This window comes from Balaenoptera ricei, chromosome 5, assembly GCF_028023285.1.
Source record: "Balaenoptera ricei isolate mBalRic1 chromosome 5, mBalRic1.hap2, whole genome shotgun sequence".
Lineage (NCBI taxonomy): Eukaryota > Metazoa > Chordata > Mammalia > Artiodactyla > Balaenopteridae > Balaenoptera > Balaenoptera ricei.
The window spans coordinates 138,518,569-138,545,807 of record NC_082643.1 but is presented as its reverse complement, the minus strand read 5'-3'; the positions used below and the strand labels follow the sequence as shown (position 1 = coordinate 138,545,807).

The 27,239-nt window shown below is 40.6% G+C and overlaps 2 protein-coding genes across 3 annotated transcripts in view; one reads left to right on the top strand and one right to left on the bottom strand.

Moving 5' to 3' along the window:
* The window catches only part of NAA15 (N-alpha-acetyltransferase 15, NatA auxiliary subunit), a 76,640-nt gene extending 62,837 nt beyond the window's left edge, over positions 1–13,803 (bottom strand). The window contains exon 1 of one of the 2 annotated variants that reach the window (XM_059923632.1): positions 13,511–13,803. In XM_059923632.1, coding sequence (XP_059779615.1) covers positions 13,511–13,564 — 54 coding nt within the window. In that variant the 5' untranslated portion in view covers positions 13,565–13,803. The remainder of the gene's footprint in view (positions 1–13,510) is intronic. The other variant, XM_059923631.1, reaches the window with a different exon arrangement.
* Positions 13,804–18,900: 5,097 nt separating this feature from the next.
* NDUFC1 (NADH:ubiquinone oxidoreductase subunit C1) lies at positions 18,901–25,172 on the top strand. Its single transcript, XM_059923630.1, has 4 exons — positions 18,901–19,001; positions 19,539–19,642; positions 21,159–21,238; positions 22,218–25,172. The coding sequence occupies exons 1-3, from the start codon at positions 18,935–18,937 to the stop codon at positions 21,216–21,218; spliced, it is 231 nt and encodes a 76-aa protein (XP_059779613.1). The 5' UTR covers positions 18,901–18,934; the 3' UTR covers positions 21,219–21,238; positions 22,218–25,172.
* Positions 25,173–27,239: the final 2,067 nt, after the last annotated feature.

Genomic DNA, 27,239 nt, shown 5'->3' with positions numbered 1-27,239 from the left:
GAAAAACTACCTTTATCCTTCCTTTCCTTTAATTCTTTTAGTTAGAGCTTCCATTTGCAGACAATATGTTAGCTTTTTATATCATACAATTTCTGGCAAACTATTACAACCATGAAAACAAATCTTATGAATGATTTTTCCCCCTCCTAGTTTTATACTATTTTTAAAAATACGTTTGTCTTAATTCTATAGTAAATGTCATCTGGTGCAAGTGGTCACACAGCTCTTGTTGGCGCCAGCTTGCTCTACTGAAATGTTTTTAGCTATATTGAGCCAAACTCTATCACCCTCTAATTTCTGTTGACTGATTCTAGCTCTTAAGACTTCAGTTTTCTCTTATTCAAGCTAAACATCTTTGTAATTTTAGCTGTTCCTTATACGAAAGTTTTAAGTCCTTTGACCTTTTGTGCCACCCTCTGAAGTCGATACAGTATTGTTCCTATACTTGTATATTTTATAAAACTAGTAAAATTTCAAAAAAATTAGACAGTTTAAATGGGGTTGGGGACTTCCCTGGTGGTGCAGTGGTTAAGAATCCGCCTGCCAAGGCAGGGGACACGGGTTCAATCCCTGGTCCGGGAAGATCCCACATGCCGCGGAGCAACTAAGCCTGTGCGCCACAACTACTGAGCCTGCACTCTAGAGCCCATGGGCCGCAACTACTGAGCCCGCACGCCTAGAGCCCGTGCTCCACAACAAGAGAAGCCACCGCAATGAGAAGTCCTCGCACCGCAACAAAGAGTAGCTCCCGCTTGCTGCAACTAGAGAAAGCCAGCGCGCAGCAACAAAGACCCAACACAGCCAAAAAATAAATAAATAAATTTATTTTTAAAATGGGGTTGCTTAATTTTTATTTTTCTAAATAAACAATCTTTTAAAAATCTGTCAGTATTTCACAAAACAAAAGGCACTTCAAAAATCTAAAGTAACAAGTACATAGTCTCAGAACAAAAGACAAGAAAGGTCTGTGGGAATTTTACACCAATATTTTTGTGGTGTGTCAGCATTACGGAGTCGTTGGTCTTTATCTCTCCAAGTTTTGGGTCCAGAAGTTAAAATTACAGATGAGGTCTTACTAGCCACAGAATTGAATGTGACAATCACCATCTGCTTTCTGGATACTAAAATCCTGTTAATGCATTATAAAACGTGCCAGACTTCTCTTACCTTACTTTTTTTTTCCCCCCAGCATTAAATTATGTCACTTGAGAAAAGAAAATTGGAGGAAAATTTAGGATTCCTGCTTAATATGAGTAGAACTCTGCTATGAACTCTGATTGCTTAGGGATAGGACAAAATTAAATAAAACTCAAGGTATATACATATGATTGAAAGTCAGCTATTTAATAGAACCTCATAATTATTTCAATGATAAATAATCCCAAAGAGTTTACAGAAAACAATGGAGTGGTCATGGGGACACAGCAACAAAAGTATAACCAATTACTCAATTATATAAAACCTGAACTGCAAATTATATTAAAGCAAGCACTACTATTTTCAAGCATAACACATAAAACCAGAAATGATTTACAGGATAATGGCTGCCCCCTAATTTCTAAACATTACACAAATCCTCATAACAACAGGTTGGGGCTTCCCTGGTGGTGCAGTGGTTAAGGATCCACCTGCCAATGCAGGGGACACGGGTTCGAGCCCTGGTCCAGGAAGATCCCACATGCCGCGGAGCAACTAAGCCCGTGTGCCACAACTACTGAGCCCACGCGCCTAGAGCCTGTGCTCTGCAACGAGAAGCCACCACAATGAGAAGCCCGCGCACCGCAACGAAGAGAAGCCCCCGCTCTCCACAACTAGAGAAAGCCCGCGTGCAGCAAGAAAGATCCAACTCAGCCAAAATAAATAAATAAATAAATAAGTTAATTTAAAAAAAAAAAAAAACCATACAGGCCAAGAAAGGAAGCAAATAAAATCACCCAGAGCATTACAAAGAGATAAGACAACTAAAAACTCTAATTTACATGTAATTGCATAAACACTGAAGACCAGAAGTCTCATGTTCCAATGGGAACTGTCCAAAAGAAAAATACAGCAGGGTCCTCGTGGTGACTGAATGGGTAATATTCAGGATTTACCCAAGTTCACCCAAGCCAGAGGTCAAAAGGAAGTACTGAGAGACATGGTGGATGAGAGCAATGGCTACTGGGGAGTCAAAATGTAGAGGCTCAGAAAGTCTATAAGACCAAAGGTGGCAGTTTTAGTAAGGCATAGCTTTGGAGGAGAAAGAGACACCTTAGAAGGAGAAAGTGTCACTTGAAGGTTTGATGGAGAGGGCAGCACTGAAGATCAAGGCCTTATTAAACCAATACAGAACAATGTGGGAGAGGGGACTTATTTTAAAAACTGCATTTGACTGTAGCAACAAAGAGGGTACTCTTGAACTAAGAGACTGAAGAAACCACCCAGCCTCACCCAAAAATAAAACTGTCTATATTGCTGGTGCAGTAAAACCCATCACAAATAACCTGAACAGAAAAAAGAACCCAGCATTCATACCAAGTTACTTACATAGAGTTTTTAAAAGTGAAAAATTTGGGTAGATGAAAACACACCAAAAACCATAGCGATAACACATTGGAAAGATGTAACGCTCCATCACAAATTAGAAATAATTAAATAACAAATGCAGACATAAAAGAACACCTCAAATCAAATATTCAAAATTTTAAAGAGCAAACAAGTTTTAAAATAGGAACAAACTGAACTTAAGAAACAGAAAAAAACAAAATCATCACAGAAATGAAGACTAAATTACAAGATGTATGATCTAAAAAGATAGAAAATAAGACTTCTCAAGCAAATGAATAACAGAGAAAAAAAATGAAGGAAACGTAATATAAAAGAGATGCAAAGATCCAATAAGCAAAGATCACTGAAGAATGAAACAACTGACCAGAACTAATATTCAAAACTATAATTCTTGACTCAAAAGAAAACATCAATCTACAATCTGAAACCACAAGGGAAAATTTATCCAGAATAGTCAACACAGAGACATACCTAAGTAAATCAATTCAATTTTACAGATAAGAAAAATTCAAGTCTTCGAAAAGAAAGACCAAGTCATCGACAAAGAAAAGGAAATCAGTTTGGCATCAGCAACATATAAGCAAGACAACAGGGGGTCAATTATTTTCAAGAAATGTAAGAAGATGTGAATCAAGGATTTTAAACCCAGCCAAGCTGTCCTTCAAACATCAAGACTGTAGGAAAACACTTTTAACATCTAAGACCTTAAGAGATTTCCACAAGCACTGTTGAGGAATCTATACTAGACAATAAGCTTCATCCAACCAAGAGATGACTGGGAAAACTTCTGAAAAAGGTCTGTTGTTTAATATTAACTATATTTAATTGTAGAATTAAATCTAAAACAAAGGTATTGATGAGGGTAGAATAGTACATAAAATGGCATGCTCTCACAAAGTAAAAATAACTTTAAAAAGTCAGAGGAAAAGAGACTAGAAAAAAAATTAAGTAGAATAAGCTCATTCACTGCCTCACACATAAGAAAATGGATTTACCGCCTGCCAATGCAGGGGACACGGGTTCGATCCCTGGTCCAGGAAGATCCCACATGCTGCAGACCAACTAAGCCCGTGAGTCACAACTACTGAGCCTGTGCTCTAGAGACTGTAACCCATAACTACTGAAGCCCGCGCGCCTAGAGCCCATGCTCCACAACAACAGAAGCCACCGCCATGAGAAGCCCGCGCACTGCAACGAAGAGTAGCCCCCGCTCGCCACAACTAGAGAAAGCCCGCACACAGCAATGAAGACCCAACACAGCCAAAAAAAAAAAAAAAAGCTTCATGACATTGAATTTGGCAGTGATTTCCTAGATGTGACTCCAAAGGCACAGAAAACAAAAGAAAAAAGAGAAAAAGTAGACTTCATGAAAATTTAAAAATTTTGTGCATCAAAAGATGACACACAGGGACTTCCCTGGTGGTCCAGTGGTTAAGACTCTGTGCTCCCAATGCACGGGGCATGGGTTCGATCCCTGGTTGGGGAACCAGGATCCCGCATGCCGTGTGGTGCAATAAATAAATAAATAAACAAACGAACAAACAGGTCTGGGGGAAAAAAAAGACTACACACAGATGGAAGAAAATAGTTGCAAGTCATATATCTGATAAGGCATCGATAGCCAGTAAATAGAGAGAAATCTTACAACTCAACAACAAACAACCCAATTAAAAAATGGGCAAGGACTTAATTAGACATTTCTCCAAAGACAGCATACAGATGGCCAATAAATACATGAAAAGACACTCAACGTCACTAATCATTAGGAAAACGAAAATCAAAATTGCGATGAGATACTACTTCATGGTCACTAGGATGGCTATTATGAAACAAAAACAAAAACAGAAAACAGTAGTGTTGGCAAGAATGTAGAGAAACTGGAACCCTTGTGCATTGCTAGGAACCACTATGGAAAACGGTATGGTATGCCTCAAGAATTACCATATGACCCAGCAATCTGCTTCTTGGTATATACCCAAAGGCATTGAAAGCAGGGTCTTGAAGAGAGATTTGTACACCCATGTTCACAGCAGCATTATTCCCAATGGCTAAAATGTGGAGGTAACCCAAGTGTCCATTGACAGATGAATAGATAAACAAAAAGTGGTATATAAATACAACAGAACTTTATTCAGCCTTAAAAAAGAAGGAAATTCTGACACCTGCTATAACATGGATGAACCTTGAGGATACTGTGCTGAGTGAAATAAGCCCATCACATAAAGACACATACTGTATGATCCCACTCACATGCAGTTCCTAGAGAAGCCAAACCCATAGAGACAGAAAGCAGAATGGTGGGTGCCAGGGGCTGGGGGAGGAGTGGTGATGGGGGAGTTGTTTAATGGGTGCAGAGTTTCAGTTTGGGAAGATGAAAAAGTTCTGGAGATGGACGGGGTTGATGGTTGCACAATGATGTGAAAGTGCTTATTAACGCCACTGAACTGTACACTTAAAAAATGGCTAAGATGGTAAATTTTATATTATGCATATTTCACCATAATTTTTAAAAATGGGGGAAAAAAAAGAAAATGGATTTATTTTATAGGTGACAAATAAAATAATAGCATAAAATTCACAATCACAGCATAAAATTCCCTCCCCTCCACACCCTAAGTAAGAAAAAAAGAGGACTAAAGGAATTTTTTTTGGCCGCGCTGCGTGGCTTGAAGCATCTTAGTTCCCTGACCAGGGATCAAACCCGGGCCCACAGCAGTAAAAGCGCCAAATCCTAACCACTGGACCTCCGGGGAATTCCCAGGAATTTTTAAAGGTATAAGCATAAAACTGATTAAAACAAAAATATAAACCTTCTTAAATACCAAAAAATATACAAAAGCAAAATAAAAATATTAAACAGAATACAAAGCATAACATAAAACCAAGATGAGATCAATTCAATGAAAAAGCTAACGTCCTTAATAGACTACACCTATAACAGATGTTTACTAATACATATGCTTTACCATTTACCAAGGACTTTTATACATATCTCACTACCTGACCAGTGAGGTAGGTCAGAAAAGTACTGTTTCTCTCTTTACTCAAATTTACAAACTAAGGCTTAAAAAACATAAAAGATAAAGTAAAGCAAAGTCAGGATTAAAACCCATCATCTTTCTATTTTTCTTTCCACACCAGGCTTCCCCCATTGAGCATCAAAATTGTTTCAAAACACAAATTGAAGAAACGTATAATATTTTATTTCCTGCTTTAAAAGTGTTACTTAGCCACCCCACAAAAATCTTTAGAATGAATTAGCCTGAAACTTTTGATACTCTGGGTACAAAGCTTCTTCTAACAAAGAAAATGTTGGAAGAAGTTTAAGTCTCCTTAATGGCAGTGGCAACTAAGTTGGCAAAGAATGTGACACTATCTCAGATACTAGATGCAAGAATAGACACACTTCAGGGGACCTCCCTGGTGGCGCAGTGGGTAAGACTCCGCACTCCCAATGCAGGGGGCCCAGGTTGGATCCCTGGTCAGGGAACTAGATCCCACGTGCATGCCACAACTAAGGAGTCCACGTGCCACAGCTAAGGAGCCCTGGAGCTGCAACTAAGGAGCCCACCTGCTGTAACTAAGACCTGGTGCAACCAAAATTTTAAAAACTAATAGTAACAGACACACGACAGAGTGAGGGAAGGGTTACCCAGACCCAGGCTGTGTGACCTCTAAGTAAGTTCAGGTATGGCCAGTTCCCTACAATGCTAGTTTTGAAAACACATATTTGCTCCCACACGATTGATAATTTGACGTTTCGAGCAAACTAAATTTCAAATTTCAAGTTTGCTTCTGTGGGATTTGTCCCCCAGAAATACTAGATGAACACAGAAATCTGCGCCCTGCTGAAACGAGCTGCATAGGCACGCAGAGCACAGACACACGCCTCAAACATCTAAGCTCCCTCAGTTCACCTTGTGGGTTATGAGGTGTCACAACTTCCTCTCAGATTTAAGATAATTTTCCTTCCATCACTTCATAATAATTCACCAGCTGCAATCCTTCTGACACCTACTTCTACAAGCAAACTTCAGGTCTTTTCCAAGGTAAAAGGCAGTATTTACATTATAGTATTTCCATATTGGTTAGCCATTTTACATATGTAAAACTGTGCTATCATTTCTATTAGGTTCTTACCTTGGTTCCTAATTTGGCATCAATGAAGTTTTTAAGTGTTGTGCCGACTCCATTTTTCCCACAAGCCCTGTGGGTTTTATCACCTGATTTTGCATAGTGCACTGACTTTTAGGAACCCGTATGTTCTGATACAGCACAACTGACTGTATATAAAGTAATCAGAAATATACTTTAGACAATGTAATCATAAGTATTGCCTATACTTATTACAATTTCCTCAAAGGAGTAATGCAAGGTTTATATCAGCTAATGTGGAAAAAAAGCCTGGCATAGAATCTGGCTCAAAATAGATGATCAATAAATGCCAATTGGGCTTCCCTGGTGGCGCAGTGGTTGAGAATCTGCCTGCCAATACAGGGGACATGGGTTCGAGCCCTGGTCTGGGAAGATCCCACATGCCGCGGAGCAACTGGGCCCGTGAGCCACAACTGCTGAGCCTGCGCGTCTGGAGCCTGTGCTCTGCAACAAGAGAGCCGCGATAGTGAGAGGCCCGCGCACCGCGATGAAGAGTGGCCCCCGCTTGCCCCAACTAGAAAAAGCCCTCGCACAGAAACGAAGACCCAACACAGCCAAAACTAAATAAATAAATAAATTTATTTATCTAAATAAATAAATAAATAAAATTTAAAAAAAAATAAAAATAAAAAAAATAAATGCCAATTTACTTCATTTCCCTCTTCTTAAAGATTCTGACTCAGTTCCCAAGCACCGATAACCAAAGGTGATCTTGTAATCTTCAATGAGATCTCTCTGAAAAAAAGGGTACCATATTAAGTGAAAGCCATTAACATAAGGGGAAAATTTTTTTTTCTTAAATCAGAACCACCACCATGTGTGGAAGTACACAACCAGCCCGGAGGGGTTTTTTTCCCCCTAGGTCTATTTTTTTTTTTTAAACACATGGGCATACTTTTTTATTTTTTGGCTGCGCTCAGGCTTTCTCTAGTTGTGGTGAGTGGGGGCCACTCTTCGTTGCGGTGCGCGGGCTTCTCATCGTGGTGGCTTCTCTTGTTGCGGAGCACGGGCCCTAGGTGTGCAGGCTTCAGTAGTAGTGGCACATGGGCTCAGTAGTTGTGGCTCACGGGCTCTAGAGCACAGGCTCAGTAGATGTGGCTCACGGGCTTAGTCGCTCCGCGGCATGTGGGATCTTCCCAGACCAGGGATCGAACCCGTGTCCCCTGCATGGGCAGGCGGACTCTTAACCACTGCGCCACCAGGGAAGTCCCTTAGGTCTACATTCTTAAAAGCAAACTTTCATCTCTCCTTTTATACACAATCAGATAAAACAACTCTTACAGATTACACAGAGAAATGCTCATATAATCTCCTCTATAATAAAAACAATCTTTAAGATTAAAATTATCACTGGCTTCAAATAAGATTATAATTTCCCCAGTAGGTTTTAGTAGAAATTTCAAATGATCTCAACTGAAAATGTGTTCCTATTATACTTACCAAAGAAAATCTCAGTGGGATAGAGCATATCAGGTAACAAAAACATTAACCTCTCCATCATTTATTTCTATATTGCAATTTATATTTCACTTTTAAATAGACAAAAGATTGCTTTTATTAAATTAAAATTTTATGGAATTATTTTAGTTCCAAATTAAGTAGTGAAAATACAATTCATATCTTACCTAAAGGGGAAAAACCACATGCAACAAGTTAAACTTGTTTTTTTTTAAGTTACAACTTCAATACAAGTTTGTACAGTATGCATCATAAAACAGCTTAAATGTAAATGTACAGCTGACATTCCAGGGAAGTTCCCAGAAGTCAAGAATACAGTCACAGGACTTCCCTGGTGACGCAGTGGTTAAGAATCCGCCTGCCAATGCAGGGGACACGGGTTCGAGCCCTGGTCCGGGAAGATCCCACATGCCACGGAGCAACTAAGCCCGTGGGCCACAACTACTGAGCCTGCGCTCTAGAGGCTGCAAGCCACAACTACTGAGCCCGCGTGCCACTACTACTGAAGCCTGCACACCTAGAGCCTGTGCTCCACAACAAGAGAAGCCCACGCACCGCAATGAAGAGTAGCCCCTGCTCGTCGCAACTAGAGAAAGCCCCCGCGCAGCAATGAAGACCCAATGCAGCCAAAAATAAATAAATAAAATAACTTAATTAAGAAAAAAAAAAATACAGTCACAGCAAAAATTGCCTCCCCTCTACATCCTAATATATATACTAACAACCATCACTCTTTTAAATCTCTTCACTTCTTCTTCTTACCGTCAGCACTGGCAACTGACATTATTTCTAAAACCATTTTTCACTAAGAATCTTCAGTTTTTCTCTCTTCAATAGGGCTACTGCCTACAAATAGAGAGCAAAGTTGGATTTAGATGTGGATGCTGATGGTTGGCTAGGGTCACTGATCAGTTAAGTGGCTTGCTCTGCCACACCAGCTTCCCAGCATACCTTTCCCAAATTCCAAGGATTCAATTTGAGTTTTAAATTTTCTAAAAAACACACACAAAGCGACTGTAAATTACAAATGTTCTCCCTTCTAACATTTTATATTCCTGTCTCGTAATATCATATACAGGGGTCCTCACCCCTGACTCTGTGTCAGAATCAGTTTTAGAGCTTTATGAAACTACAGATGGCTGAGTTTTACTACTTGATACAACAGGCTCATGACAAACATCCTCATTTAATCCAGATACCATTTCTCCTCCAGTGCTAACACAACCAAAAAAGAAACAATAAAAATTTCCTCTTATGCTTTTGTGATGGGAAAAAGGGCCATGTAAACAAACCTGATACCATGATTCATTCATAAATGAAACTTCCAAGGTCTCACCGGGTAATACAGGTTCTGCCTGATACCCTACAATTACCTCATATAACAATGTATTCTACAATGCCAAGGCCCAGCTTAACTCCCTTCTCCAAAAGTCTTTATGCAAGCACAAAATCCAAAGATTACGGTTTTGCTCTCCTGCCCTGTAGTCACTGTCTTAACACTGATTCTATGCAAAAATATTTCTTGAATACGTATTATGGTACGTTATTCTAACTAATGGGGGTATAGCAATTAACAGAACAAAATCCCTATCCTCATAAAACCTACATTTTAATTATGGTAGACATGTGATAAATGACTTGTATACATATGTCAGATGGTGATAAGGGATGAGAAAAATAAAGCAAGGAAGAAAATCAGAAGGTTGGGCTGAAGAGGACTTCTGGTCAAGGAAGACCTCAGTATGACATTTAGAGGACATCTGAGCAGAATTCTGAAAGGAATAAGAGAAGAAATGAACCATGCAGTTATCTGGGGGAGAAAATTCTGAACAAACAGTCCTCTGCATATGATCCCTTCTATAACCTAGCTTTTTATGTCCAAAAGCACTTTTTTGAACAAAGAAAATATATTTGAATCAATGCTAAGAAATGCATTATCAGAAGCAGAAATACTAAAGGAAATTAGAATGCACACTAAACAAAGAGATCCCTTCTGTTAAAGCTGGTTGGCCAGTAGCTCTCCTGTCCACCAATCATACAGGGCACCATGTCTGCCTCTGTGGAAACTGCTTTTAACCAGTCTTCAAAGTAATAGGTGGGATGGCAACTCTATACCATCAAATAACTTAGTTTGTGTAATCCCCAATAACGGCCAAGACGGCAAGGCTTTGAAATACTCGCATAATCAAACGTTAAATTCAGTTCCCTATTAGCTTTTGTCTGCTTCTCTGCACATATCATGTTGTCCACTACAAGTGAAAACTAAACTGTAGTCGTTCATTTTTTTTTACCAGAATACTCTATTCTAGAAATAATCTGCACAAACAAGTATTTTAATCTACTTTTAACCCAAAAGAATCATGTCTTGAACATTTCAGGTTTCTAACACAATAAAGCATTTTAAAATATATATCCTTTGTCAATTTACATAAAAACATATACTTCTGTGTTCATTCATACTATATCCATTCCAGAAAGGATTTAGGATAGAAATCTAAAAGAAAACAAACAAATCAGTGAATTTGCCACATTATCAGATTTTTCTTCTCATAAGATTCTTTACAGACTTTTAAAAGAAGTATTTTGGAAGTTTCATAAGAATGTAGTGTATTTACATTATAGCAAAATTGCATTTCGTTTTCTAATTCACTTTTTTTTTATTAAGATTTTTTTTGACGTGGACTTTTTTTTTTTTTTAAGTCTTTATTGAATGTGCTACAACACTGCCTCTGCTTTATGCCTTGGCTTCCTGGCCGCGAGGCCTGTGGGATCCTAGCACCCCTGACCAGGGATCGAACCCACACCCCCTGAACTGGAAGGCTAAGTCTCAACCACTGGACCGCCAGGGACGTCCCTCTAATTCACTTTTAAACAAATTTATTCTAGTTCAAACATTTGATTACCTACTGTATACAGAAGAAAGGGGACTTCAGAGCAGGTAAAACTTTGTTTCCATTTTTTATTTTTTCTTTGTTATATTCTAAACACATGCAGTACGGGTAAAAGTATATTAAGACCAATTTCAAGGTCACTGTCCTCACTCGGTTGCAAAACTATTATTGTCACATAGAAACTAAAGTCAGCGGACCTTCCTACGCACATATGGAAATCTACTTGTTAACAATTCCTAATTTTAATTTCATCTGCAACTAAGTCCAACCTAAGTATCATTAACTGTAGAAACAGCACTTTTTCCAAAAGCAATAAATAACATGAAATAATTTACCTACAATATTTGTAGGTACCTACAATATGTGTAGCCACCTAACAATTACTACAACTCCTTTTACCTAACAAAGAACTAGGCAGGTGTGGTGTAAGTGCCCTGAAAAAAAAAGTTTCAGGACTTCCCTGGTGGCACAGTGGTTAAGAATCCGCCTGCCAATGCAGGGGACACAGGTTCGAGCCCTGGTCCGGGAAGATCCCACATGCCGCGGGGCAACTAAGCCCGTGCGCCACAACTACTGAGCCTGCTCTCTACAGCCCGTGAGCCACAACTACTGAGCCCTCGTGCCACAACTACTTAAGCCCGCACGCCTAGAGCCCGTGCTCCGCTACAAGAGAAGCCACCGCAATGAAAAGCCCGCGCACCGCAACGAAGACCCAACGCAACCGAAAAAAAATTGCATTCCTGACCCTTACACTAGCTGTCAGCCTTAATCTCAGGGTGTTCCTTAATCTTGGGACATTTTGAGACTAAAGGAGGATTCTACAAGTGCACTGTCCAAAATGGTAACCATTTACCACATGTGGCTATGTGAAGTTAAATTAATTAAAATTAAGAATTCAATTCCTCAATCACACTAGCCATATTTCAAGTGTACAAGAGCCACATGTGGCTAATGGCTATCATAATGGAGAGAACAACAACTCCTTTAAAAGTTGTAAAAGTAAATAAATTGCTGTGGTAAAAAGGTGCTATAGTCCTACCTACACGCCAATTAGTCTTGAAACCAAAAAAAATGGCAATAAGGACTTCAAGGTAACTAAGAGTTAACACCGTATTGGATGCGACTTTCCTACACGTTTCCACACGAACTGACTAAATCTGTAGGCATATGGATATTTCTGTAAAATCAAAGTTAGTTCAACATGGGTTACTTTCCTTTCTCTAGAAAACCCGGATCCTCAGCGCTGTTATACTTTTCAAACAAATGAAATACATTTAAATTACAAGAGGAAAGAACTAACACTTTCGTACACACACTCCAAATTTGAAGTCTTAAGTCTGGCAAATGCAGTTAATCCTTTCATAAAGAAGTGTCTGCATGAAAGCGGCAACCCACACACTAGATGCCAAACAAAAAACGTGCTACAAAGTATTAATTATAGCACCAAAGCTACAAGGCAGATGTTCCAGTGTAAACAGTCCCTCCAAACATCATCGCATTTACGGTTATTTAAAAAAAAAAAAAATGCAAACGGCAAACATGTGAAATGCAGGGAATTATCGAGCCTGAGCTAGCGTCAAAAAGATCCATTTCATAAGTCCTTATATTCTCTTTTCTCTGCTGCTCATTTCTTGCGTCAGTGTTAATACACTTCGGTCTACAAGAAAATCTGTGTCCAGAACTTCTCCGCTGAAAGCTCTTAACTTTCCACTTCCTACTGGACCGCCCCCTCGCAATGGGCCCCACCTCCCAAGGAGGGTGATGTTTCCCGCTCGGAAGCTAAGAAATAAATGTCTCTCCCCTACTCCTGAAAGGAGGGAAGGAGGCCGAGAAGCTGCAGATCCCAGCATTCCTACTGACTCCATCGAGGCTGTCGTTTAGAAGCCTTCCTCTCCTCTTCTGAACTCCTTTCTTCCTTCCCTCCTCCCAGGTCATTCAGTGACCCCGAGCCGGGCGGGGACAGGTGACTCCCAAGAGGAGAGGAAGAGGGAGGGACGGACGATGGAGGGAGAGCCGCGCTTGGGCAATGAATGAGCTGTGCCGCATCCGCACCACCTGTTCCTTCCAAGGGTGCCACCCCGGCCTGCCGGCAGGGTTCCCAAACCACCCGGGCCGCCGCTCCTGCCCGTGTCGCCCGCTTCCCCGCTGAAGGCCAGGCCTCTGCCCCCTTCGCTCAGGGCGAATGAAAACCGGCCGCTTCGAAGCCAGGAGAACGGGGCCTACTCCGGAACCACGGCCTCCGGAGCGTGGGGACGGGAGGAGGAAGCCCGTGGCCCCTGGCGCGCGGGCCCAAGTGGGAACCCCGAGGAGGGGACGAGGCAGTGCATTCGGCCTGACTAGGAGCACGAAGGCGGGGTCCCGGGCGGCGGTGGCCCGGTGCCCCTGGACCGAGGTTAGGGGTGACAGGCCCGTGTACCGGCTAAATCCTCCTCACTGCTGGTCCGGAGCCTTCCACTTACCAAGATTCGCTTGAAGAGCGCGTTCTCCTTGGGCGGGAGGCTCACGGCCGGCATCGTTCCGGCTCCTCCCGCTGCTCCCGCCACCGCCCGGCTCGGTCAGTCTGTTTGTCCGACCGCCGCCGCCGCCGTCGTTCCCTGGCTGCTTCAGCCTTGATTGCCCCGATCCACCGCCGCCACCGGGCCTCGGGTGTCACCGCGTCGCCCAACCCAGACACCCCCTTCCCCTCGTAGTCTTTTTTCCCTTCTCACTTAACACTGCCGCCGCCTCCTCCCCCCCCCCCACGGGTCTCCGTCGGCGGTTCACGTGGTAACTGAACAGACCGACAGAGGCAGCCAAAATGGCGGACGTGGAGAGCTTTCCCACCCGGGTCACACCTCCTAACACGCAGGCGCGATGACCTCCTTTCCCCACCTCCTCTGTCCTGGAGCTTGCTGGGAAACCTGGAGGCCCGCCCAGGTCCGCGCAGGCCGCGAGGGTCGCGGCAGGCCCCGCCCATCCTTTCGGTTTCTTGTCTCCGAGGCGCCGGGGAAGCGAGGGGAGAGTGGCCAACTGCGGTTCCGACCCCCTCCGCATCAAAAGGAGCGATTCCACTACTTCTTGCTAGATTGGCTTTTCATTCATTGGGTAGACTCTTCCAGTCTGTATAATCATAGTTTGAGCCTAAAGTGCTAAAATCCCGGTGTCCAAAAAAGCGCTGTGTTTGATCGTGGACCAAGTGCCTAATTAAGCAGCAGAGGCGGAGGGGAAATGAAGGTTTCACCCCAGTGGGGACTTGTAAATAGATCCAGAGAGGATGGGGCTTACTAGAGTCTGAAAAGCGTGAAAGAGTTAACCAATTAAATGGGCCTGGCTGGGGCATCAGTGATTTACTTTTATTACTTTAAGAGGACCCTGGAAAGGTAGTCAGCCAGATCCGAAGTACCATGTTTGCACTGCCAAAGAAACATCTGAAGGTTAAAGCGTCTGTTTTTATTTCATCGCTGAGTTCATGCAATGCAGTGTTGGGGACTGTATGAATCACCTTGGGTTGTGAAGAATTCAAGGTCACTGACTCCCCTGGAACTGGCTTCAAGCTGGTGCTTAGTACTGTGACTCCCCGTCACTAGAAATCCTTAAATCTTAGGAAGCCGAAGAGTATCTGGCAAGGATACTAGAGAACTGCTGCAGTAAGCAAGGTCAGACTGATACCGAATAGAGTCTCTTCAAGCCATTTCACTAAAACTCGACAGTAAAACTATTTTAAAAGTGGCATTCTGTTGATGACTACAAATTTTTACATCATATGAGCCATTTTTATCCTTGATTTTTTTTTTTAATTATTTATTTATTTATTTATTTATTTTTGGCTGTGTTGGGTCTTCGTTTCTGTGCGAGGGCTTTCTCTAGTTGCGGCAAGTGGGGACCACTCTTCATCGCAGTGCACGGGCCTCTCACTATCGCGGCCTCTGTTGTTGCGGAGCACAGGCTCCAGACGCGCAGGCTCAGTAATTGTGGCTCACGGGCCCAGTTGCTCTGCGGCATGTGGGATCTTCCCAGACCAGGGCTCGAACCCGTGTCCCCTGCATTAGCAGGCAGATTCTCAGCCACTGCGCCACCAGGGAAGCCCCCCTTGATTGTTTTTGATTATCTCTCTCCAGATCCTGAATTCCATCAGTAGTAGCATTCTTTGCATCATGAATCATTATACAATATATGCAGTAGCTTTGATTTTTTAATCATAGTTACACAGATGTTTTACTGTTTTCGGCTTGCTCTTCAATCCTCCATGGAAGGTGTGAGTTGAGTAAGATGTTTCCCAGGGGAAATATCTGAGACTAATACTTGGGTTTTCTAGCTGCTATCTTGCATGCCCTCTCCTTTTGCCTGGGGCATAAGATTTTAGAAGTCAGATCCTGGAATTTCTTCAAATTCTGTGATGTCTCTTTAAAAGTTTCATTAAGAAAATTGTATGTACAAGAAACCATTTTTGAGTTTTGAAATATGGCCAGTTTTTTAACTTTAGCTTTAAAAAAATATATAAAACTAAGAACAAATTTAGAATTCATAAAAACGGCTGTTATTTAGTGGTAACCTTCAAACTTCACCGCCCCCAACAGGTCTTTCAACTATCTGAACTATTAAAAAGTAGAAAAATTGTCTAACTTAAGGTGATAATTTTAGCTTAGCTACTAACTTGGGTTTCCAAATCTCTAGCTTCATATCCAAAAGTCCTTCTGGCAATATTAGTTGCTATGTTTTTCTAAATTTCTCCTGTAAATAGTATTCTATTTTCACCTTGGGGGAAGAAAATTTCTGGTCTTTGAAACAAACTGTAGTTTTTACCAGAAGCTGAGTAACTGAATAGATGAGATAGCAATATAGTTTGGCAAATATATTCCTTTTGGCTAATGACAAATAAATGACAATCTTTAAGACTCAGTGAATACTAGTCTGATTCAACATTTATGTGAGTTCCATACATCCCAGTTAAAATGCACCTACAGATAGTTAGACCACACAGTCAGTGATTTGATAGCCTGAACTCAGTAAAATGCCTACTCTGATAGATCACCACTATTTGACAAATAGCGATCCCATTTAACGGCTTACACTTTGAATGACAGCTATGCAGGGAGCTAACATATCCAAGGCTAGGTGTGATGATGATGGTGGTGGTGGTAGTTATTTCATTCATCTTACACCATGTGTCTGCATATCACTTTTGTGATAAATTCACCATAAATGAAGAAATAACTTTGCAAACTTTAATTCTACAAAAGGGATACATACAGTGAAATTCCTCCATCTTCATATATGTAAGAGGTTCTCTATTGACACTTTTACATCTTTACATCTTTACATTTTCTAGAAACAAACATAAAAGAAATCTATGTATTTGCCACCCAGATTTACAAAACGTTAACGTTTTGTGATTGCTTCTTTTTTTTAAAAATAAAAACTTACAGATACAGCTATCCCTCTCCACATTCTGAATTTGATGTATAGTATTCTCATGCTTCATAAATCAGTAAACATGTAGGAAGCACTTTTACCTTTTATACTGTTTTCAACTCTGGCTTTAACTCTTCCCCGGGAGATGTGAGTTGAGTAAGATGTTTCCCAGTGGAAAAATCTGGGACTAAAAATTTGATTTTCCAGCAACATGGATGGACGTGGAGATTATCATACTAAGTGAAATAAGTCAGACAGAGAAAGACAAATATCGTATGATATGGCTTATATGCAGAATATTCTTAAAAAATGATACAAATGAACTTATTTACAAAACAGAAACAGACTCACAGATTTAGAGAACAAACTTAACTACAGTTACCAGGGAGGAAGGGTGGAGGGGAGGGATAGACTGGAAATTTGGGATTGACATGTACACACTGCTGTATTTAAAATAGATAACCAACAAGGACCTACTGTATAGCACAGGGAACTCATCTAAATATTCTGTAACAACCTAAATGGGAAAAGAATTTGAAAAAGAATAGATACGTGTATATGTAAAAATAAAATAAAAATTAAAAAATAAAAATTTGTAAAAAAATTAAATAAATAAATAAATAAATAAATAATTGATTTTCTAGCTGCTAACTAGAAAGGGGGAACCCTTTGCATGGGTCATAAGTAAGGTGTTAGCATTCAGTTTCTGGGGATGCTTAAATGAATGTCACATAGCAACTTCTACCAAAATATCACAGCTATTATCTCCTGGCTGAAATTTCTTCATCAGGATTCTTTTCAAGATGGAGTTTCACCTACAGCTGCCTACTCCAAGTGTAGGGTTCCATCAGCTCTAACATGCTGAGAGAAATGTGCTTATACTTCATCACTTTCCCAAAATATACACTGGTAAAAGGATACAGGGGGCAAAAGAACAAAACAGCCTTTTCCAATAGCAGTAGTGAAATTTGGTAATTTGCCTAATGGTTTCGTATGCTCTGACTAAATGTGGCTTCTGTTCCAACTTGTTGGATTCTAGCAAAAGCTGTGTCAGGACAAGCTTCCAAGGGATGGGGTAGAAAGGATATACTACTGACAGGTTGCTGAGTGAACAAGATGCCAAGAAATTGAGAACCAACATCTGACTCAGCATGTTAGTTGGGTGGTTTGTTTACTTGAGCATGAGTCCAGGAGGCTCAAACTACGTTACAAACTATAAAGTGACTCACAGTTTAGCAATCTATGTAGCCATCAGTTGCATGTAAAAATGAGCCAGACAACGTAGAACGATTATTTTACTTTTTTGGTTAAAATTTTTTTTTCAATAACATTGCTAAGGAAAGTATAGAAAGAAAAAGAGATTTGCTAACATTTATTTTGCTCTTAAAATGAACCCAAATGACATTAGGCTTAAAAGATTAAACCCAATTAAAATATGTAAAAATATACATATTTTTACATGGCCTTTAGACATCAGTTTGAATCGAGAATTAAATGCACAAAAAATCTGGTTCAAATGTGAAAGATAAAACCTATTGGTCAGTACAAGAGGTATCAAAGAGATAGGCAAAAGCAAGTTGTTTACAACTACCAGACACGCTCTAAGCTTCCCAACGACCCTATAGCGTAGGTGTTCTGTTCCAGATATCAAACTGAGGCATGGAGAGGTTAAGTAATTTGCCTAAAAATCATATAGCTAAAAAGAGGTGAGCAAGAATGGCGCTTTGAACTTGGCACTTTGAGCGTGCCCCGCAGCTTATGGCCTCAGGGGACTGTCTAAACCTGTTGGGTGGGCTAAGTCCGAGTCCCAACTTCCCCAGCTGTGTGGTCTTGAACTGGTCGGGGCACTTCTGAAATACTAGGATTCTCTTTTCCTCACAGGGTTGTGAGGCTTTACTGTGCTAGTGCGTATAAACAGACTTTGGGAACTGTAAGAGGTCGTTTCAAATATGAGGTATATATAATACGTCACCTTGGAGGAAGAGCTTGTCTTTTGAGCTTCATCTATAAATTGAGAATAATAATCACGGTGTGTCCTGCGGCCGTTGTGAAGGTGAAATGAGATAGTGCATGTAAATCAAATGATGCATTAAGGCACAGTGCGTGAAACACCGAATTCGATCAAAATGCTACTATTCAACACCCTTCACTTGCAGTTTCCCGGCTTACGCAGGAAGATTTTGGTAACTCTCTCTGTAAGTGTCCCTGGGGTGGGAGTCTAAAATAAACTCTCCGAGGACAGAGACGCGGCTAAACTACCTTTTATTTTCCCCCTTGTAATCATCTCCTTCGTAATCCCACTGTGCAGATTGAGGGCTGAGACCAGAAAAGCTAGAGTACCAGGCGGTAACTCCAATTCTTGGGGTGAGCGCCCGCACGCGGCGCCGCCGCAGAGCCCGCAGTTCCGCGCCTCCGCCCGCCAGGGGGCGCTCGGCCGGACGCCGACCCCCGGGAGCGGCGGGGCTGGAGGAGGCGGAGCCCAGCCCGGCAAGATGGCGCCGTCTGCCTTGCTGCGCCCTTTCTCCAAGCTGCTGGCCCCGGCCAGGCTCCCGAGCGGCTGTAAGTGTCCCTCCTCGAGCAGGCCGCCCCGACCTTCCAGCCTGCGGCTCCCAGGGAGAACCCAGCCCCGCGGGGGCAGGAGGCGGCTGCGCCCCGGGCTTTTCCTGCAGTGACCTTCGCCGGCCCGCCTCCCGGAGCCCACGCCTGCCTCCGCCCGCGACTCTCGGCTCTCCGTCAGCCGCCGCCCACCCTCCTCTCCCAGTGCCATCCGACCCCTCGGGGTGTCGGCGAATGGACTTTGAGTCCCTCCTCCTGCAGACGCGGGAGAGGGAGACCCTCCCGGGGGCGCTTCTATCCGCCCACCCCCGACACTTCGGAGGGGCCGCCAAAGCCCGTGTACGAGGCTTTGAAGGCGCCACCGCTCTGGCCCTGCTGGTGGCCCAGGGCGAGTTACTAGGCCTCTCTGAACCTTTCTGTGGCTGTTTAAATGAGGAAGTAGAAGGGGGAACTAAAAGCGACAATACGCATGTAAATGTCAGGTTTATTCCTACAGGGGGGTAAGTTATAGATTTAGAGACCCTTTCTGTCCCCTTTCAGCTTCAGCGCGGTCAAAGTTCTACATTCGGGAACCGCCACATGGCAGACCTGACTGGCTGAAGGTTGGACTGACCTTGGGCACCTCCGTTTTCTTGTGGATGTGTGTAAGTATATACTCCCTTAAATCGTGGTACTCCAGCACGCTGGAGAGGACAAGTATCGGTGTGAGGTTGAATGTTGCGGTGCAAATCTCCCATACCATAGGTTATTTATGTAACTGCTAATAATCTATTTCTCCAGGAGGGAAATCCCAAGGACTAAAAAATATTAAGGTTTCAGAGGCATCGAGAAAGTATATAATGAGGCTGAAATTTCTGTCATTGTTCCTTCGCCTGGTTTTGTCGTGAAATGGCAGTTTTACTGCATATTAATTATCCTTTAGTTTATTTCTTAATGAAGATGGAGGCACGTTGGCGTTTTATGAAGGCACTTTTTTCAGATGCCATAGGGAGAGATCGTAAGTGAACAAGCTATACAAATTAAATCCCATTGGACTTACAAGATATAAGATTTTAACAATGTTTGTGTAAATACATTGTTGGAAATTGTACCTATGTGTAGCAGCCTTTTTCTTTCTTTCTTTTTTTTTTTTTTTGGTCTTTGTTTACAGTATGCCAAATGCTTTACCTGTAAAAACTTGTTTAATTTTTTCAACAACACTATGCGGTAGTACTATTATTGTTGACCTTTTACGGATGTAGGAAACACTTGGAGAAATTAATTTGCCAAAGCCAGTTCTCCCTGACTTAAGAGCTACACTGTAGACCACTGTGAAATACTGCCTCTCCATAGATAAATTTTTTTAAAGTATCTGTGCTACATTAGTATTTAAATTTTTTGTTTTGGAATTTCCTCCACTGCCGCCCACCTCTAACTCTCAGATCTCTTATTTGAGATTTTTTTCATTAAAGTGGTTCAGCTCTTTGACATGGAAAGGAGGAAGAGATGTTGAAAGTAACTTACAACTTAGTAACTAATCCTTTCAAAATAACGTTTGTTATAATGTAACTTTATACATTCTTAAAGTTTTCCTAAAAAGAAACTTGTTGCTGAGAGCTCTGATTGTTACTGGATCTTTGCAACACATGTCACCCTATATCAGCCATTGTTCTAGTTGCATATTCTGTCAGACAGTGGTTCTGAGAAAGTGGCTGTCCTCCATGACATCTAATTAATACATATATAGCTGGGGGATGTGGGTTGGTCATTCGCTCACAGTACCATACTTCTGAGGTTAGAAGTATAGTACACATCCACCAACCCCATCTAATAACCAGGTTCTGCTCTGTCCTGTTGCTTTAGCCCCTCTGTGGTAAGGCTCTACATTCCATTAATTACCCACTGAGTGAAGTAATTTATTTGCAGAAGTTGGATTTAAACTTTTAAGGGTTGCCTTCTCAAATTTAGTCTGTCAGATTGTGGTGAACAAGTACATATCATTCATAGCTTTTGGACTTTTGTATCCCTTAGCCTTTTATTTCTAACTAGAATAGTTGTAATTCTTTTAATCTATCCTTATTTCTCTTGCAAAATATAAATATCATTAGTTGATCTCCTCCTTCTCCTCTTTAAGTTGCCAGGAAGATTACATTTCTAATTTTAACTGTTACCTACTTCTAGCTCATCAAACAACATAATGAAGATGTTTTAGAGTATAAAAGAAGAAATCGGTTGGAATAAACTTTTGAAATACCAATACAGTAAGTATGTGATTTTCTACGATTGAATAGACTATGCAAGTTAATTTGACCTCTTTTTAAATAATGTGTTTTGACTTTTTTCATTAGGTTTATACTTTTTAGCACCTATATTCCTGTCTGTGACAAATTTATGAATTTTTAATACCTTGGCTCAAGGATCTCTAAGCATAATCATTTTTAATCATTACACTTTGTGTTCAAAGGAAGTTGTGCTTAAGAATGAAACCAAAATCGTATTTTCTTAAATCTAATAGTGCTGTACACAGTGCCTTCACAGCACTTAGGACAAGTTATCGTTGTTTGTGTATGTATTTCTTAATACCTGTTTGTCATATACCACACTTGAGTGTAAAATTCCATGAGAACAGGGCATTCAATTGTTAAATTTTTTACTGCTTGACGATTTTATTATGATTGTCATTACAACTAACACCCAGTTGGACAATTCCTGATAAAACCTAGCTGTGAATAAGATAGAATACACTGCATGGTCTGTGATTTAAAAGAGAGTGAGTTTATTTTATATGTATATTTGTGCCATATTTCTGAAAATCTTTTTAAAGAAATCCTATATTAATCCTTTTGTAAAATGAAAAATCATCCTTATAAATCTCAGCTTTCTTGGATTAGGTTGATTAAAGTAGATAACTTATATGTGCTGGAGAATAAAATAGTAATCACAAATGTACATTTTGTTCTATTATTATCACCTTGCCCATTTCACTACTTCAGTCAATCAAGAGATTAAAATGAAATAGGTTTTTAAATCAAAACCAGATGCTTTTGCTACTCCTGTAGTTCAGAATTTAAAAAAATTTTTTTTTTGCTAAAACTTAGATAAAATGAGGAGTTGATATTCTTTGTGGATTTGTTTTTTTAGACTTCCCCTGGTGCTCTAAGGTGCATTGTTCAGAATGGTCTAATTTTTTTTATTACTTCTGCTTGTTAATGCTACAGTTTTCTTTTTTTTCCATTATAGGTATATAGTGTTTATAGCAGTTCCTCTGGATTCACCAATCTGTTGAGCTGTAAATGTGAGAGAAAGAATTACATGTGAACGTCAAGTCAGCATTTGTGTTTCACATAATTAAATTTAAAAATACTTCTGTATTCTTCAGATTATGTACATTGTGACAATGTATAAAATGTCAATTCTAATATAAATTACTAGAAGTATTTTAATGTGGAAAGTACCATCTGATAATAGGGTCAGTGGTAATTAAGGACACATTGGTAAGAAAACTTTTTAAGGATATAGATTAAAAAAAAAAATCACTGCTGAGGATTTACTCCTTCTGTCAACTTCTGATTTCTAATGAGAGCACTTATTTAGTGATCAGGTTGATAGAACTACTCCTAGTCTATTATTTAAAATACAAAAGAACCCAAATACTATTTTCTTCTTACCAGAGTTTCTTCTTACCAGAGTTTCTTCTGACTCCATTTCCTTGATTTTGAATGATTTTCATTTGGGTGACTGTTTTTACACCGGTATGGCAACAGTTGGCTCTTTTTGCTAATATGACTTTCATCCAATGAATAACAAACTATTCAAAAAAAGGAGTTGGTGAGAGCTAATAGAGACAAATGAAAAAACACTTCACTTATCCCTTATCAAAACCCTTTCTTGTGAATCAGTTAACACCTATTTATATGCCACTTCATTAACATATAATTTAAACACTTAATGTATTAATACTGTACATTTAAAAGTGTATTATTTGTGTCTGCATTCTGATGTTAAATAGAAAGTTTCATTGCCTTATAAATGGCTTTGTGTTTTGGGCTCTGGCCAACACTTACTCTGGGAGATTCATGGCCCAATACCTTTGGAAGTCACTTCTGAACATAAATTCAGAGTTACATTATCTCAGAATAAGTATTTAATCCAAATTCAGTGAAAGACCAGATAAAACAGTAACTATTAACTTTTGTCAATTTGGAGTCCTAGCTGGTAGAACTGGAAAGGACCTTAGGGGGTCATATAGACCAATTCCATAATTTTACAAATGCAAAAACCAGAGGTAAAGAGTCATTTGCCCAATATCACTGGAAAGTAGAATGATGGACTCTTAAAGATGACCATGTCCTATTCCCCAGAATTTGTATATATGTTAGGTTAGGCAAAGGGGAATTAAGGTTGCAGATGGAATTAAATTTGCTAATCAACTGACACTGAGATGGAGAGATTATCCTGGATTATCTGGTTGGGCCTGATGTAATCACAAGGGTCCTTAGAAGTGGAAGAGGGAGGCACCAGTGTGTGTCAGAGTGGTGTGATATGAGACAGATTCAGCCAGCCATTGCTAGCTTTGAAGATGAAAGAGGGCCAAGAGCCAAGGGACGGAGAAGTCAAAGAAATTCTACCCTGGAGCCTCCAGACAGGAACACAGCCTTGCTGACACCTTAACTTTAGCCCAGTGAGACCCATGTTGGATTTCTCACCTACAGAAATGTAAGATAATAAATTTGTGTTGTTTTAAACCACTAAGTTTGTTATAGTAGCAGTAGGAAACTAATATTGTCACATGGTAATGGACCAAGAAGTCAGGTATCAACTCCCAATTCAAGGAACTTTACCCTAAAAGAGACACTTAAAATTCACATCCCTAAAGGGAACAGAAAACTCTAATAAGACACTTGAAATTCTGGAAACTGATAACCTTAGTTGGAAATAAAATACAGCTTTAACAAGAAAGATTTACTGTATGTCAGGCCTTGAAAATAAAGCTGCCCTGTGTGGACTTTCATCTTGATCGTGCCTCTGTAACTCCAGGGGGAACCATTCATGAAGACTAGGGCTGTCCAAAAGAACTTTCTGCAATGATGGAAATGTTCTGCCTGTGCCAGCCAACATAGTAGCCACTACTCCCATGTGGCTCTTGAGCATTTGGAATGTGATTAATGTGACTGCATTTTTTTTAGTTTTATTTCCTTTTCATTAAATAGCCACATGGGGCTGGTGGCTGCCGTATTGGACAGTACAGATGCAGATTACTCTGAGTGACACCTCCTGGAGTTGTGCCACATAGGGGCACTGGTGAAAGGTGCTTTCTAAACTAAGTATTGAAACCTAACTCAAATTATATTAAACTAAGAAAAGGTTATCAGCATACAGAGTGACTCACAGACTGCCATAACAGGCATGCACCTGAGCCCAGGAATAATTGGGGCCTGGAATTCAAATGTTATCCAGACTTTTGCTCTTGGCTCTGCTTTCTGCGTATGTGCTTTATTTCCTTTGCACACAGACCGTCTCTTCCCCAGCCCACATTGTAAAGAGAAGGCTGCAGTCAGTAGTCTCTTAAACTGAGATGTTTTAGCTGGACTGAACAAGAATCGTTCTGATACACAGTTCCTAAAAGGAACTTGGTCAAATGATGGTTCCTTTAGCAATAATGTAAAAGAATTCCCATAAAAAAGAAGATACAGACAAAATTGTATGTCAAATGCTGTCAAGTTTTTTATTAGATCAAAATCAGACCTTTTTTTTCAGATTTAGTATCTGAGATAGTCATTAAATTATTTTCTTAAGTTGCCGTAGAAAAAAAAAAAACAAGCTCTAGGAGCTCAGTTTTAAGTATAAGAAGTTGTTATGGGTTAAATTTTGGTCCCCAAAAAGATATGTTGAAGTCCCAGCCCCCATTATCTCAGAATGTAACCTTATTTGGAAATAGGGTATTTGCAGATATAATTAGTTAAAATGAGTATACTGGAGTAGAGTGGGCCCTTAGCCCAATGTGACTGGTATGTTTCTAAGGAGAAAAGACACAGACACACAGGGAGAAGACAGGAATGATGGAGGCACGTGGAAAGCAAGGATTACCGGTAAACATCAGAAGCTGGAAGGGTTCTCGCCTACATGTTTCCCACCTTGACTTCAGACTTCTAACCTCCAGAACTGTGAGAGAATAAAGTTTGTTGTTTTAAGCCATCCAAGTCTGTAGTAATTTGTTACGGTAGCCTTAGGAAAATAATATGGAAGGGGTAGGGAATGTCATGTTTATTTTACTACAGAAGAGAAAGTGAATAGATGGGAAGAGTACCGAGGAACCTCCAAGAATAGTTTAAGAATTTACCATATTGATTACCCTTTCTCCTTCATTTTATCGAAATATTTTAGGCCATCAAAAGCGTGCTTACCAAATGTAAAATAGCTAGCTAGTGGGAAGCAGCCACATAGCACAGGGAGATCAGCTCAGTGCTTTGTGACCACCTAGAGGGGTGGGATAGGGAGGTTGGGAGGGAGATGCAAGAGGGAGGAGATATGGGGATATATGTATACATATAGCTGATTCACTTTGTTATACAGCAGAAACTAACACACCATTGTAAAGCAATTATACTCCAATAAAGAAGTTAAAAAAAAAAAAGCGTGCTTATCAGGACTTTCTCAAATTGCTTTCCAATTTGTCTTCCTAGATACTCTTCTAAATTGTTTCACTTTATATCTGCATTGATCTGTTGAAAGTACCAGTTATAGCTTAGGGATTTAGTATTAAAAAAAAACAAAGCTTTCTAGCTTTCTGTGGAGCCTAGGAAATCACTCAGTCTTTGAAAATTGTCTTTAATTATATGGAACTTAAGCCTTGAGTAAGTATGATTAATATTGCCAGTGGTTAGGAAGCTTCGTGAGCTCCCTCTCTTACAATATGTTTTCAAAACTAATATTGTCTTTGTCAACAATCACAATTAGGTGGAGATCATCTTAGATAAACCAAGTTAACTCTAACCCTAAGTTCTTGTTTTCCCAACAAGACCAAGAAAAATGTCAAGGATGTGCTCAAGGGCAGCATTATAAACAATGTGACTAACAGCTGGGAAACTACTGTGTCAGCCTTACAGAGTCTTGTATAGCGAAGACCTACTGGTAAAATTCCCTCAGGGTTCTGGAGAAACAGCTTGCTACAGAGTGAATTTGACACCCCACAGGCGTGTCCTTTCTTGGGAAGTGTTTCATCAAAATGTGGGAAGAGTTTGACATCAAAGTGTAAAGCCACTTATCCTACAGGAGCCGTAGAGTAGGTTGCAAATTCCCTTTGATCCAAGAGGCACGAGCTTTTAGCTAAGATGAAAAGGGATCTGGAGAAGTGGCACTATTTATCTCACAGTTCTTGCCTCTCCCAGCTGGGATGGCCACATCCAACCTAGAGGACATGATAAACTCCCCGCTGGACCTTGCCATGTGATGAGATGGTGGGCTATAATGGATCCTGTCATGCGCACTGGGAGGCATCAGAACGTTGTAAGGGAGCCTGGAGCTTCGGCTTAGGCTGGAAGTCAGAGTCTAGCACTGCCTTCTCCAACCAGCTGAGCATGTTTTATACCTAACGTGCTTTACAGCTGACAACAACCCAATGAATAAAGGAGTTATCCACATTTTACTCAGACCAGTAAATCTGAACAGGTTTCTGATTCCCAAACTCAGGCTCTTAACCACAGTGTTAGACTGCCTCGATTTTTTTTAATGTATAATACAAGGGTAATCAACATTCCTCCACCTACTCCTTAGGCTTGTTTAGAGGATGAAGTACAAAGACAGATGTGACAACACTTTGGGGAAAGTTCTTGAAGCCCTATACGCATGTGTGTTATTTTTGCATTGTTTAAATTAGGCGGTTTGTGTTGTTTAAACCAGTTTGGCTTTAACCGCAGCCCTTAGATTACATTTATCATTGGTATCTGGTCAGAGATTTCTTTGTGATCACTGACCCCATTGATGGTAGGCTTGGCAGCCACTCCTGAGAAAAGATGTTGGTTCCATGTCTCTTTAACCTGAAACTATAACCTCTGTGAGTGGTAGCAGGAATCATAACTTGTTATTGAAGAATGCCCTGGAACACTAATAAGATAGTTGGTAAATATCTGTGAAATAAATTATAACCAATCCTCAGCATCTAGCACAATCCCTAGGCATTGTGACAGATACTTAGAGACAGTTTGACTGAGAGTAGGTCGCTGCTGTGGAACCTGGGGGTGATCCAGAAGAGCTCAGACTATA

Excerpts from the sequence above, each read along its gene's own strand:
- NDUFC1 (XM_059923630.1), top strand. The coding sequence starts at position 18,935 with ATGGCGCCGTCTGCCTTGCTGCGCCCTTTCTCCAAGCTGCTGGCCCCG. Across the intron at positions 19,002-19,538 it reads GGCCAGGCTCCCGAGCGGCT|CTTCAGCGCGGTCAAAGTTC; the intron begins GTAAGTGTCCCT and ends GTCCCCTTTCAG. Across the intron at positions 19,643-21,158 it reads CCGTTTTCTTGTGGATGTGT|CTCATCAAACAACATAATGA; the intron begins GTAAGTATATAC and ends ACCTACTTCTAG.